Here is a 14,061-nt window from a genome sequence, read left to right as displayed (position 1 = left end):
GATGATATTATTCATACATACCAAGATTTTCACAATTTTGGTCACTAGTGTCAAGCTCAGCTCATTGCCCCCCTAAAGCTTGATGCCCGGTGCAACTGCTACCCCCTGCACCCCCTTAGTTATGCCACTGCAGCAATGACACCTCAGCACCTCAGTGACACCTCAGCAGCTGAGAGCAGCTGGTAGTGGTTCTAGGAGAGCCCAAGGGCCAAATGAAGAGCTTCTTCAAGCCACATCTCTCCCCCAGGCATTACGTTTGACACCCCTGATATAGACAATACTGGCTTACTCTGGTCTGACTTTGTATAAGAGTAAGTGTGGAGCAGTGGCCAAGACACTGAGATATGAATCAGGACATCCCTGGTTTGACTCTCACCTTTGCTTTGAATTTACTAGGGGCACAATCCCAACTTTCCAGCACTGAAGTAAGGGCAATTTAACTTTGAGGTAAGGGAACATACATTGCCTTACCTTGAGGAGGCCTCCGTGACTGCCCCCCAACTGCAAGATGCAGCACATGCCCCACTGGCTCAGCTATGCCAGTGCTGGAAAGTTGGTTAGGATTGTGCTCTTGGTGACCTTAGGCAAGCCACCTCCTCTCAGCCTCTGTTTTCCCTGTCCACAATCCAAGAATAATAATTCTTAGAGTCCAATCCTCTATAAGCCTCCCACTTCACTATAGGTCTCCTCGGACCTGTGCCAGTGACTTGTAATTTCTCTGGTATAAGTCCAAGGAGACAAAGGAGGTGGAGAGACTTGAAAAAGAGGGTATAGGACCCAGCATGTGCGATCACCACTGGATCCACCCCCTCTTGCAGCCTCCCTGCCCCCTTTTCACCCCCTCCCTGACCCTGCCTTACCTGCTCCAGTGGGTAGAACAGTGACAGGGAGCACTGCCACGTCCACAACGGCTGCCGACTGAGCGCTCTGCACCCTCTTCTGTCTTGCCTGAACTGGATCCCCACGCTATAAGCACAGTCCAGATCACTTCTCTGAAAGTGCTGTTAACCACAGAGGCTCAGGGCCCAATCCTATCAACTTTCTAGCACTGGTGCAGCCATGCCAAAGGGGCGTGTGCTGCATTCTGTGCTGGTGGGGGGCAGTCATAGAGGCCTCTTCAAAGTAAGGGAACATTGCTGGAAAGTTGGATAGAATGGGGCCCTTAGTCATTAATTGCTTCCTTGCGTTTGTTAAGTTCTTCCTTGCACTCAGAGAACAAGGAATGTCTGATGCTGATAGTTTAGAAGCATTTCAGCAGCTTAGGTGTAAACAAACTCTGTAAATCAAATTAAAACAGAAACATCAATACTTCAAAAACTGGTCAGAAAAGTATTGATTTTGATGCACTCAAAAGCAACATTTTTTTGGGGTTGACTGCAGGATATTTTCATTCTAGAGCACAGTCACTGTTGCAGTGCAATAGTTTCAGATAGTTTTCTGTTCTGTTTGATGAGCATTGCGTTTTGATAGATTGCATTGCCTATGTCCTGGCTCAGTTCCCAAGAGACACTGGTGCAGTGTAGCTGTCTGGATTAAGGAGAACATAGTCTCCTTCTCCCGTGAACAAGCCGCAGAAGAGAGAATGAAGCTTCAGCTTCATCTTCGGTTTGCAATTTGAGGTGTGCAGTGAGGTGAATCTGTCGGTGGTGTACCTAAAACACACAACTTTCCTGAAAGAAAATTGGAAGCATCTCTCTCTCCTGCCCCAAATATATATGAAAGATGATTCATCAGAAAACTTTTAACCAACCCCTGATTACAGTTCTCTGTAATCAGAATTGAGAATTGAGAATTGAGAATTGAGATGCTTTGCACGCTCTCAAATTCCATGCTGCATTTTGCAAGCTGTTTCATATCTTCTCCCTATCACTAATGTATCAAATGAAGTCTGAAGCATATTGGCATATCTGAGGAAATATGCCACATTAAGAGTAGGATGGGTATTTTTCATGTCTTGAGCACTTTTCAGCGTGAAGAGAGATCTGCGAAATTCTGGACATCATTGTGTGCGTTGCAGAAGGTGGGTCTGTAGGAAAAATAGCTTCCAGATGGCGCAAGCAAAACAGCCAAGCCATTTGCCACAAAGGGAAGCACATACATGCACGCATGTGCGTAGGGGCCCAATGTCACCCGACTGGGAAGAGGAGATTTCATCCTGCCCCAAATCTTGTCCTTGCACACATCAGTCTGTGATGCCTTGAGGAAGGGGCAGTGTAATGATTTTTACCCACAATTGATGCATTAGATGGGAAAAAGACAGCAGATGTACTGGCTGTGGTGGGAAAGACTTTTGGATCCAAGACTGAGTAACAACTGCCCATTTGTGACACAGTAAAATGATTGTCTGGACAGGCCTTCAGTGTAAAGGTGTAATGACTCAAAACCTCAACTGGTATAAATTTGTCGTTTGGCACCCTGCCTCTAGGTCATATTGTCTGAACTGAATAATGTCCTGGCTGAGGCCTACAAAAAGAACACCTCGATTTCCTCCTCATTGGCCCTACAGTTGGCAGCCAATCCGTCCAACCGTTTCCTCCCAATGATGCGTGCAATTGTTTCTGAATCTTTCTGGTGAATTAGTTGTCACTGACAACCTGATTGGTGCCTGGCAGGGGGAGATAATGCGGCAGTCATCGCAACATGAATCCCCTTTTGTAAGCAATACAATTAGCAATTTGTTGCCCCCTCCTTTTCATGGAGCGGTTGAGATGGTGGGGGGTGGATTGCATGCCTTGTGGAGGTGTGCTGAAACTAAGCGGTGTAAAAAGAGTGCTGCAGAATGTCAGGAAATCTGTCAGCAGCGAGCATGCTGCTGCTTCCCCACGGATATTCAGCCCATGCACATTCCGCTTCTTCTTCTGACCTTGTTGAACCAACCCCGCTGCTAAACAGAGATATACCAGTAACTCTGCTTCCTCATAGAAGAGAAGTCTGGAATAGTTTCTAGGTTGAGCCTAAAGACACGAAAATAACTTTCTGTGACCCCAGCTTGGCATGCAATGAAGTGGAGGAAGTAGTCTTTGGAAAAAGCTGACCTCTGTTATTGTAGCACACCCAATATCCAAGGTGGGAAGCCACTCAATGACCTGAAGTTGTCCCCACCTTGATCCCTGCCCAGTATTTGAACCAGTAGGGGTATTGCCGCTGACTGAAGCATCCTGCACCATATGTATTGCAGAGAAGGGATGAACCCAGTCCACTAAAACCTTTTGGTATGTAAATATTCGTCATCTGAAATAGGAGAAAATTAAGGGTTCACCCCTCATTCATTAATCCCATGTAACATAAGAGGAGCCCTGCTTGATCAGGCCAAAGATGCATCTAGTTCAGATTCCTAGCTTCCAGCTAGTGACTAGTTTCCATCTAGTGCCTCAGGGAGTTCACAAGACAACAAGACACCTGCATCCTGTTGCCATTCACTTGCACCTGGCATTCTGATATAGGCTACTTCTCATGACTTGTAATGTGTGATGGACTTTTCATCCATAAATCTGTCCAATTCCCTTTTAAAAGCATCTAGGAAGATGCCACCACCACATCCTACAGCAAGGAGTTCCACAGATTAATTACAAGGATTAATGTATCTGCACCACTAGTAAAATGGAACCTTTCTGAGTAGTTATTTGTCCAAAAGCAAGGCTGTGGAGGTGGGAGTCAGAAAAAAAGACTTGTTGCTCCAATGCTGCACAAGGGCATGCTCTGTGTGAAACCTTCCTATGTTGTCACCATGATCTGTTTGTACAGGATCATCTTGATTTGTGAAGGGCTTCTATGCATGGGGTTCCACTGATCCTGTAGTTATTCCTTTGCTTCACATTTAGCAAATTAGCACCATGAATGTTTAGAAAATCCTGCTAGAACTGTTGACAGGATGACTTCTGTATCCATATACTTCTTTCTCCTTGCCTATGGCTATGAGAGGGCTTGAGTTAATAAGACTTCATTTTGAGAATCCTATACCCAGATATAGCAGAGATCAGGCTGCTGTGAAAGTGCTTCATTGCCAGTTACCTAAAGGACCTTTTGTATTGGTGCAAATGAGACAGGCATACTGCCCCCCCAATCACCTTGTACTCGTGAGCCACCAACATACATTGCAATATGTCAGTGATCTTCAATGTTTGTTGTGCCATGACCCCGAGAGAGAGAGAGAGAGAGAGAGAGAGAGAGAGAGAGAGGCTGGGTACCCCCATTGATCCTGCCACCCAAACTGGGACCCAATCCGCCCTTCCCTCTTGCCACTCACTGTCCATCTGCTCACTCTCTATCTTTCCGGCAGACCTCAGTGGGAAAGGCTGTTTTTGAACTTAGCATAATCATATTTGCTTGTCAAGCTAATAATCCCCTTGATGTTTATATCAATGCTGGACAGGCTACTGCAGAGTAACATAAAATGGCATGCAGCAGACAGGAGACAGACGGAAGTTTAACAGTGGAGCAAGGCTCAGTGACAATCCCATGTATGCAAGCAGTGTGTAAATACTTTCATGTGTGGTATGTTGGCCTGTATTCAACTCTCTGTCCCTCATACTATACCATACCACCTCAACAGCATGACTTGGCATGATTGGCAGTCATTTTGGTTCCCCTAACTTGCCACAACCCCACAAATGTGGCTTCACAACTCCATTGAGGTCACAACCCCACAGTTGAAGACCACTGCAATAGGGCATCTACATCCTTGATTGGTGCTGGAGGATGGCATCTACTTGTTCGTGTGTTTCTGCTCTCACTGTAGTCGTTCACTTTCTGAAACAGCTGTTTGTGGAATTGAGCTGGCATGAAGATGGCTGCGGCCAATTCTGTGATCTTGTTCAATGCAGTGTGGGCATTTCAGATTACTCGGTAATATACCAACTGGAGCAAAACTGAACACAAGTTCTTCTTTCAAGGCAAATAGCCCTACCCTAGCGGCCATGTCCTTCCAAATGACAACAGCTTTGAGATGTGTCTCAAAACTGATATATGAAAGTGAAAACCATCCTCTGTTAACAGAGTTATTTGTCTACAGAACATAAAATGCTGCCACATTAAAATTATCATCAAAACTTCCCAGGGGGAACTATGTTGCTAGTCTGTAGCAACAAAAACAACAGAGAGTGTTTCAGTGCCTTCAAGACTAACACATTTATGTCAGCAAAAGCTTTTATTCCCTCTTGGGCCTGATCCCACCCCTATCAATGCCCTCCCCTGCTTTTTCCCTACCACTATGTTGCACAGCACCAAATTGAGGGCCCAATCCTATCCAACTTTCCAGCACCGGTACAACTGCAATGTAGCCCTGAGATAAGGGAACAAATGTTCCATACCTTGAGGAGGTCTCTCTGAACAGCCTCCCCACCACAGGATGCAGTTCATGCCCCACTGGCATGGCTGGAAAATTGGATAGGATTGGGCCCTTACTTGCTATGGCAGATGCAGCAGCGTGTACTGGTGTCAGCAGGATGGCTCTGGCCTTTCCACCAGCACTGCAAACAGGCACACTTGTCACAAAGTGCATTACAGGACTTTTGCGACAGCTGATGCTGGCAGAGCATGCGCTTTACTGGCGCTAGTAATAGATATGATTGGCCCATTTGTTTTGCTATTAGGCTTGCTAAGTAGACAACAGAACAGTGGAAAAATTCACTTTGCCCCAGCACTTACCTTTTTCTGTGCTCCAGTGGCTCTGCCGCTATCGCCACATATCTTTTGCTGGGCTCACTCCAGCCTGTGTTGAGGCTTAGGACAGAACTGTATGTTGATCTGGTTCTGTCTGAACCAACCACTGCCCTGGGGTTGATGGCAGTGGCAGTGGCATGGCAAATGACCAAGGGCGTTAAAAAAGAGAGAGACTGCAGTGCATTGATTGCTCCTTACTTTCCATCTTTTAGAAAGTGTTCTTTAAGGACAGCTGCTCATGTAGTTGCCTGTGCCTGCAGCTTCCAGTGTGGCTGTGTGTAAGCAGACACTGAGTTCCCAAGCCTGGAAAGCACAGCCATGCCGCTAAAGGGGCACAGTGAATCTGTTTGGAAAACACACTCAGCACATGCCAAGAGGTCAGAGCAGCTGGTGGAGAAGCATCCAGATGGAGTGAGACTAAGACTATCCAATTCTCAGCAATATATGCTTGGAACTGTACTTTGGACCTCAAACATGTCACGTGTCATTCCTGCTGCCCCCTAGGCGAGGCAGAGGGCATGCGGGCATTTGCCAAGGTAGCAAGAGTGAAGCCACAGAGCTAAGGCCTGGCCTGCTGGCTATAGCATTGTTTCAGCATATATGCCCTCTTTGTAGCTGCAACATGTGCAGAACCCTGAGGCCCTTTGCTTCTGATTCCCCTCTTAACAGCACAAAAAGTTCAAATGCAGTTTCCTGTTTGTCAGCTTTGAAAACTCCCCCAAGACACAGAATTTATGGCTCTACCTGCCAGCACTGAATCCTATTGCATTTAAAAGTGGCAGAATACACTTAAATCCGCAGGAGACAAATGAAGGGCTTCTTGTAATCTAGGCAACTAAATACAAAGGGCCATTTTTCGTAAAATGTTGTGATGTGATTATCACACACAGGCACACTGATGGTGTGACACCCGTAATAACAGCATTAGGAATCATGCCATACCCATTTACCAGTCTCAGCAACAATGCCTATGAACTTTCTGTCTCTCACCACCCTGAGGGGTGCTTAGTCATGGGCACAAAAACACTGACTAATGCTCCTTAAACTGAGTTCATTCCAATCAGATCGGCATGAAGGCTTCTCCACTAAGAAGCCATTTCAAAAGTTGGTCCAGATAATTGCCAAATTCATTTGTAACCCTGCAATCCCTCTGAATCTTCCAGAATATCTTGTTCGGTTCACCTTGATATTTATAATGATCAGTGGCATCCCTATTTTGATAGGCTGCAGTGCGAATGTTGCAGTCGGGGTCATGTTATTCCATGAGTAAAAGTATACCTGAACATAAAGATTCAGAGACAATCACAAGGTTCTGACCCTTTGTCATTGTGAGTCTCTTGAAAGCTTGAAAGAAAGTTTAACTCTTCCCTGCTATAGCTGAGGGCTGGGCAGTCACCTGTAGAGCTCCATCTGCTATAGTTGCCAGTGAGAGTCCCCTTCATGAATGGAGCTCTAAATTGCAGTCTTTTTCTTTTTGATTTCTGCACCAACAGATAAGATTTGTATTTATTTTTATGCAACTCAGGTTGTAATCCTAAACAACACTTTCTTGAGAGTAAGCGCCATTGAACAAAATAGGACTTACTTCTGAGTAGATCTGGTTAGGATTGGCCCTGAAAGTCTATCTTTAAGTGGGAAATAATTTTCTAGAACATAGTGAGATTCTAGCATAGATGGTGGCTGGTGGGGGTGATGGAGGTTCCTACCTTAAAAGTGGTTTAACACACCTGTCTTAATTAAAAGCTAGTATCATAGGCACAGCAAAGATGGGGCACATGGTGGAGCAGGTCAGAGAGGGTCTTTTTAAGTCCTTTTCTTTTTGAAGCTGTCAGTTTCTGTTCTTTTTAAAGCAGAGGACAGGATGGGAGGAGGGAGAGAAGAAGCCTCTGCCCTGATGCATAAAGGGTGTCCAGAGTCTGTTTGTTCCAGCTTTAGAAGCAAGGTACTCTCATTTGGTTATTGTTGAAATGGGTGACAACCTGCCAAAAATGCAGCTGGCCCTGGAAATGAATCCATCCTATGGAATAGAGTCTACCAGCAGTCTGCCAGGACTGTGATTCATACGAAATACAGTGGTGCCTCGCATAACGAAATTAATTCGTTCCGCGAGTCCTTTCGTCTTGCGAGTTTTTCGTTTTGCGAAGCGCTTTTCCCCATAGGAATGCCTTGAAATTTAATTAATGCGTTCCTATGGGCAAGAAAAGTCAGAACAAAGTCAAATTTGGTTTACAAAGTGTTTATTAAGTGCTCTTTAAAGGCATATATACTGTACAGAGGATTTCAAAAATTTTAAGCACAAAACTTCAACTTTTTAAACACGACAGAAAAGCATTTAAAAATCAGCAAACATGAGGCAGGACCATCTGACTTGAGGCTCAACACTGAAACTGAACAGAAACAGTCACAAACAGTCCTTGGACTGTGCAAAACTCTTCAGAAAGTACATTTTTAAGGCATGTAAACAGGGACATCATACAGAAACCAATACAGAAACTTTTTAAAATCACCAAAGGACTCTCTAAGGCTCTAGGGGACACTTGCACACAAACATTTTAAGGTTACCAAGTGAGGCTGAAGTGTCTCAACCTACAGGACCAGTCTTTTAAGTCAGGAAACTGGAGGCAGACAGAACTGTCTCCACATCACAGCAGCAGTCTTTTACGTTCCCAGAGCTGCGGAGGGTCTCTCTGGGGATGGCACGAAAGCTGGTCAACTGGGAGAAGGCACAGTAGAGTAGGCAGGGACACTGGCAAACATGGAGGAGGTGCATGCAGGAACGGTCTCAGGCTGGCTAGCTAGGACAGAAGCAGTTTACAGTTAGCCAAAGACAACCTGGAGACAGACCCCTCTGTCCCCCAAGTCTCAGCATCACTGCTCTAACTTACCAGACAACTTGGATAATGCTGGACAACTTGGAGAAGGCTTCAAGGCTTGACTTCAAGGCTTCTAGGAGGACGAGGAGGAGGAAGAAGGCAACTGGGCACCACTGGTAGAAGCAGCAGGTTCCTCTTCCACTCTTTGCTTCTTCATGATGAACCTCTCCATGGTCTGCTGCTTCAGCTGCCTTTTCAGCACCCCTCTGAAGGTTCCTCTTCCACTCTTTGCTTCTTCATGATGAACCTCTCCACGGTCTGCTGCTCCAGCTGCCTTTTCAGCACCCCTCTGAAAGAGGACATGATCCTTGTATCAAACGTGTTTGCAAGGTCATGTGCCAGAGCCTTGTCTGGGTGGTGCCGCTGTACATAAGTCTGCACGTTTTTCCACTGTTGGCAGATGTCCTTCAGTTCCGTGGAGGGCAGCTGTTCCTCACTTGTCGCTTCTTCCTCTTCCAAAGAGGCCTGCTCCTGCATAGCCTCTGCCTCCAGGAACTCCGAGGCAAAGTCCTCAGCCGCAGGAACATCGGAACTGGCAGCCTCTCCATGCCTGACCACGCTGTGGATTCCAGATCTGGTTTTGAATCTTTCAAACCAGCCTCTGCTTGCCTTGAAGACTTCTGGCTCAGCTGAGGTTCCTGGCTCTTGCTGTACGAGGTCTGGGTGCAAGGCCTTGGCCTTCTCACAAATGACAGCCTCAGTCACTGTGTCCCCTGCACGCTGCTTCTCTTCCATCCAGATGAGCAGCAACTTCTCCACCTCCTCCAGAACAGCTGGCCGGTTCTTCACGATCATGGTGACTCCCTTGGATGCATCTGTCGCAAGGACCTCATCTTCAGGATGGTCCCGATGGTGGATGGATTCCTCCCGTACTCCCTGGCGAGGTCTGTCACTCGCATGCCTCCGTCGTGCTTCTGGATGATCTCCTTCTTCATTTCTAGCGTCATCTTTGTCCTCTTCCCGGCCTCTGCAGGAGCAGCCTTCTTGGGACCCATGTCAGCAGTTGCTACGTTCGCAAAAACAAAAGGCAGTGCTTCACATCCGCTTCACGCACACCTTCCCACTCCTGGCCAAACCTGCCCGGGACAAAAAAGTGGCATAACAGCCCCCCCCAACACAGGAGAACAAATGCACATGGTGAAGCTACGCTCCCTACCTTTCCACTGCTTGAGATGTCCCTGTGAAGAAGCTCCTTAAATCCTGGTCTGGAAAAACGGTTGCAAATGAGTTCCACAGATTCCCCAAACTGCTGGAAAAACTCCCCTAACCTCCACAAAACAGCAGGCCAAAACTGGCCAGCTGGCCAGCTGGCCCCCCAAAACGTACCTCAAACGCTGGCCACCACTTCCCAAAAGTTATGAAAAGTTCAAAGAAACTTACCTTAACTGCTGCTAGTAGGTTCCCCAAGGAGTTGGTGAACTGCTCAGAACTGCTCAGAACAGTTGACCAAAGACAGGGTTCACCCACAGCACAGGCCACAGTTGCTCCTGGAAGTCAACCCTGGAACTGCACGTGGAGAAGTGAGCCCAGGCTGCATTGGGGAGGCTTTTTAAACCTCCAGGCACAATGCATCCTGGGTATTAATGGTTGTGTGATTTAAAACAAACCAGGACAATAAAAAAAAGGAAAAAAATTCATCTTGCGAAGCACGGGTCATAAAAATTCGTTGTGTGAGTCACCAAAAATTGCAAAACGCTTTTGTTTTGCGAGTTTTTCGGTGCGCGAGGCATTCGTTATGCGAGGCACCACTGTACAGAGTTGCCTCTGCTTGGAAAGACTGTGATATGTGAGAACTTAACACTGCCCCCCATCTACATGTCCCCTTCATTGCCTACATTGTTATGATTACTGTGATTATGATCATTTAGAATATTTATATCTTGCTTTCCAACAACAACCATAAAAAGTCAAAGGGATTGATAAAGCAAAAGGAATGAGAAGATAGTTCCCTGCCCCAGAGAGGCTTCTTATCTAAAAAAAGTCACAAGGGACACACCAGGAAGCTGCAACTTGGAGGGATACTTTGCTGGGATTAATAATAATAATAATAATAATAATAACATACAAAGACAAAAAGAAAACCACCAGCTTGCGGGGCAAACTTCAGGAGTGTCTAGAAGGGGTGACTGAAGCCTGCCTCCAGTACAAGGTGAGAGGAGATGGTTTCTAACAGAGGATGCTGTTCTGCAGTACATGGTGCAAACATTTTGTATACCAACTCATCTTCTTGCCTCAGAACTCTTATTAGCATGTAGAATGGCTCTAGAATTTTAGTAAAGATAAATGATATTGTCTAAAATGTGGATCTTGCATATCATTACTCAGTGTGTGATAGAGATTGATTAGGCTAATAGCTAAAGAAGAGGAGGAGGTGGGGCTAACCAATGCCCCAATCAGGGGCTGGCTTGTCATTTAGGGGTGCTAGAGGATTGCCCAGCCTTGTCACCTCCCTGTGATTGGGTGAAATGAAGAGAGGTTTCCTTCCTGGTAGTATCTAATTTACACATCTCTCACTTGCGAGATGCCTGCCAGGCCCTTCCCATAGAAAAATGGATTATTCTACCGTCAGATTAATGGGCTTTCATTTTGCAAAACATCTGTCACCGTTAGTCCTGGACAGTGAGCGTGAAATTAGTTTTGACTGCAGAAAGGCTACGTCGGTGTGTAATATGTGACTCACATTACAACGGCTCAGGAAGCAAGCTGGTGAATAAGAATTACCTGTTGAAAAGAGAAAGGGCTTCCTCCACACGCACAGGGAGGGGAGGGGTAATGTGTGAATGCTGGAGGAGGAGTCTACTAAGTGGTGGCCTGTAGTGAAAGGAAGAGTGAAGGGGATGCATGATCTAGATGTGTATGCATAGATACCTGGGTGGAATGCATAAGCAAAGAGCACTGCAGCGTGCAGGGCATAGATCCATCTGCCTGAATGAATGAATTCCAGTTCTAGTCACATTGTACAATTGACTTGATATGTCATGCAGAATAGAACAGGGAGAGCCGCAGCAGCCCCAATGGGTCTACTCAGAACTGTGCCATCTAAAGAGGTGGTGGAAATCCGAGAAGCCCAGGACTGCACTGGCCCCCGCTCCCTGCCTTCCCGCCTGGGAAAGATAGGATAGGGTGGAGCAGGGGATGCCAATCCTGGGTCTCAGCTTGGCACAGTGATCCTTGGGTTGTGACCAGAATGGGGGTGGCTTAATGCAGTACCAGCCAACCAAATGAATGATGCTACAGCAATGTGGCATCAGGAGGAGTGAAGGAGGAAGACACATGCAGCCCTACGTCCCAGCTTCCTTTTCTCCCATCAGGTTCTGTGGAATCTCTTGTGTGGTGACCACATCAAGGAGCCTTCTTTTGTGGTTTGATTCTCAGTCCTAAAGGGTTTTGTCTATTGTTCTTGCCCCTTGCTGAGAGTGTGGTATCTAAGAACATAAGAACAGCCCCGCTAGATCAGGCCATATGCCCATCAGTGTTCTATCTCACAGTGCCTAATAATAATAATAATAATAATAATAATAATAATAATAATAATAATAATAATAATAATAATACAGGTATTTCTATACTGCCTTTCTTGGTCCTCAGATTTCTCTTCAGACTTTATTCAAGACGGTTTACATGGACAGGCTGTTCTAAATCCCCGTAGGGGTTTTTACAATCAAAGAAATGTTCTATCTTTCAAGAACGACAACATTCAGATGTTTCTTTCTGATCTGGTTTCACATTCTGGCCTCCATCCTCCCATGCTCAGAGCAGATGGAATAACTCGGCTCAGCTTGTCAGCTGCTTCAAGGTCACACGGTGCCGGTGGCCTCGAACTGGCAACCTGTGGATTTTATCTTCAGGCAAACGGAGGCTCTACCCTCTAGACCAGACCTCCTACCCAGGGAACACACCAGATAACAAGAGACCTCATCCTGGTGCCCTCCCTTGCATCTGGCATTCTGACATAGCCCATTTCTAAAATCAGGAGGTTGCACATACACATCATGGCTTGTAATTTGTGATGAATTTTTCCTCCAGATACGTGTCCAATCCTCTTTTAAAGGCATCTACAAGGCTGGCTCCACTGGGTTCGCTGCCCAATGCTGCCCCTTACTCAGCACAGTCATGTTTGCTGGGGATGTGTGCTCCTTAATTCCTCACTGCACTCCATCCTTGCATGGGATTTAAAGTTTAAAGGGAACATGTCCCTTTAAACTTTAAGTGCTGTGCAAGTATGGATCAAAGGGACAGATTCTGAAGTGCTTCTTCCTTGTGCGGGGTTTAACGTTTAAAAGGAACATGCTGCCTTTAAACCCTGTGTGAGGATGGAGTGTGGGGAAGGAAATGGATTATCCAATTCTTGCTCGCTTTTATTGAATCAGTGTAGCTTGCATCTACAGGGACTGGAAGGAGGTGGTGGCAGACTCTAAGGGTGAAGATCACCCCAAATCCACCAAATTCTCATTCTCCCTGCCATCTGCTGCTGACACAAGTCACATCAGGTTGCTTCATGGCTGGGCCATCCCTGGGTATCTAGCTCAGGAGGTCAGTTACTCCATTAGCAGGGTTCCTTGGTGGAATTTGTCCACATACTTGGTGAGGACAGCTAGGGTTGAGGACCCTTCTTTTGTTAATGGCTTGTTTGGTTCAAGTCAAGAAGCATCTAGGTAGTGGTTTTTGTTTACAGGGTCAAATGTGCTATGTAAGCAAGGTGCAGTTAACAATGGAATGTTCCAAGGAGCAGACAGGATTCGTTTCAACCCAACCTGAGAGAGAGAGAGAGAGAGAGAGAGAGAGAGAGAGAGAGAGAGATGAAGATAGTCTAGGAAGCAGGTTTAAGAACTGGGTCTGAGTCTGTGTCCTTGTGTCTTTCAGATGTACATTCAGACCACGACGTTGACCATCTCGGTGAGCCTAAGCGCCTCTGTCTCATTGGGCATGCTCTACATGCCCAAGGTCTACATCATTCTCTTCCACCCAGAGCAAAATGTGCCCAAGCGAAAGCGCAGCCTCAAGGCAGTCGTGACGGCAGCTACCATGTCCAACAAATTCACGCAGAAAGGAGGCTTCCGTCCCAATGGAGAGGCCAAATCGGAACTGTGTGAAAATCTTGAAACACAAGGTAACTTTCCCCGCTCATCTGAGACTGTGTTGTTCCTCTTGCTATAAAAAGTGCAATATCATAAAAAGGACACCCGTAGTACAGTTTTATAGCCCTTTGAACTGTAAGTACTTGACTACAGTGAAGGAAGAGCTCCCAAGCAAGCAACTGGCATGGCTGTGGAAGAAGCCCTTGGGAAACCCCAACCACCAGGCAGTTTCCCATTCGCTTGTCCAAACTTGGTCTTCTGAGGTTTCCCATTTAAACTCTGTACTCTTGTGGCACTCAGAGTCATAGGTAGCCTCACTCAGGGCTGATCCTAGGACAGTGTGACTAATTTGACCAAATTGAGGGGCCCAGCACTGGGGTGGCAAGAGGAGCACCAGCAGCCACAGCCGGCCTCTTGCTCTGTAGGTGGACGCTCCGGCATGGAATCTT

At 46.4% G+C, this 14,061-nt stretch overlaps 1 protein-coding gene across 1 annotated transcript in view; it reads left to right on the top strand.

Annotated features, from left to right (window-relative positions):
• GRM4 (glutamate metabotropic receptor 4) overlaps window positions 1–14,061 on the top strand; it is a 278,227-nt gene that overhangs the window by 252,578 nt on the left and 11,588 nt on the right. Inside the window, exon 9 of the mRNA XM_066623017.1 lies at window positions 13,398–13,644. Within this exon, the coding sequence (XP_066479114.1) occupies window positions 13,398–13,644 (247 nt within the window). The remainder of the gene's footprint in view (window positions 1–13,397; window positions 13,645–14,061) is intronic.

This window comes from Tiliqua scincoides, chromosome 4 (assembly GCF_035046505.1).
Source record: "Tiliqua scincoides isolate rTilSci1 chromosome 4, rTilSci1.hap2, whole genome shotgun sequence".
Classification (NCBI taxonomy): Eukaryota; Metazoa; Chordata; class Lepidosauria; order Squamata; family Scincidae; genus Tiliqua; species Tiliqua scincoides.
The sequence above is the reverse complement of the archived record's forward strand: the minus strand, read 5'-3'. Positions and strand labels throughout refer to the sequence as shown.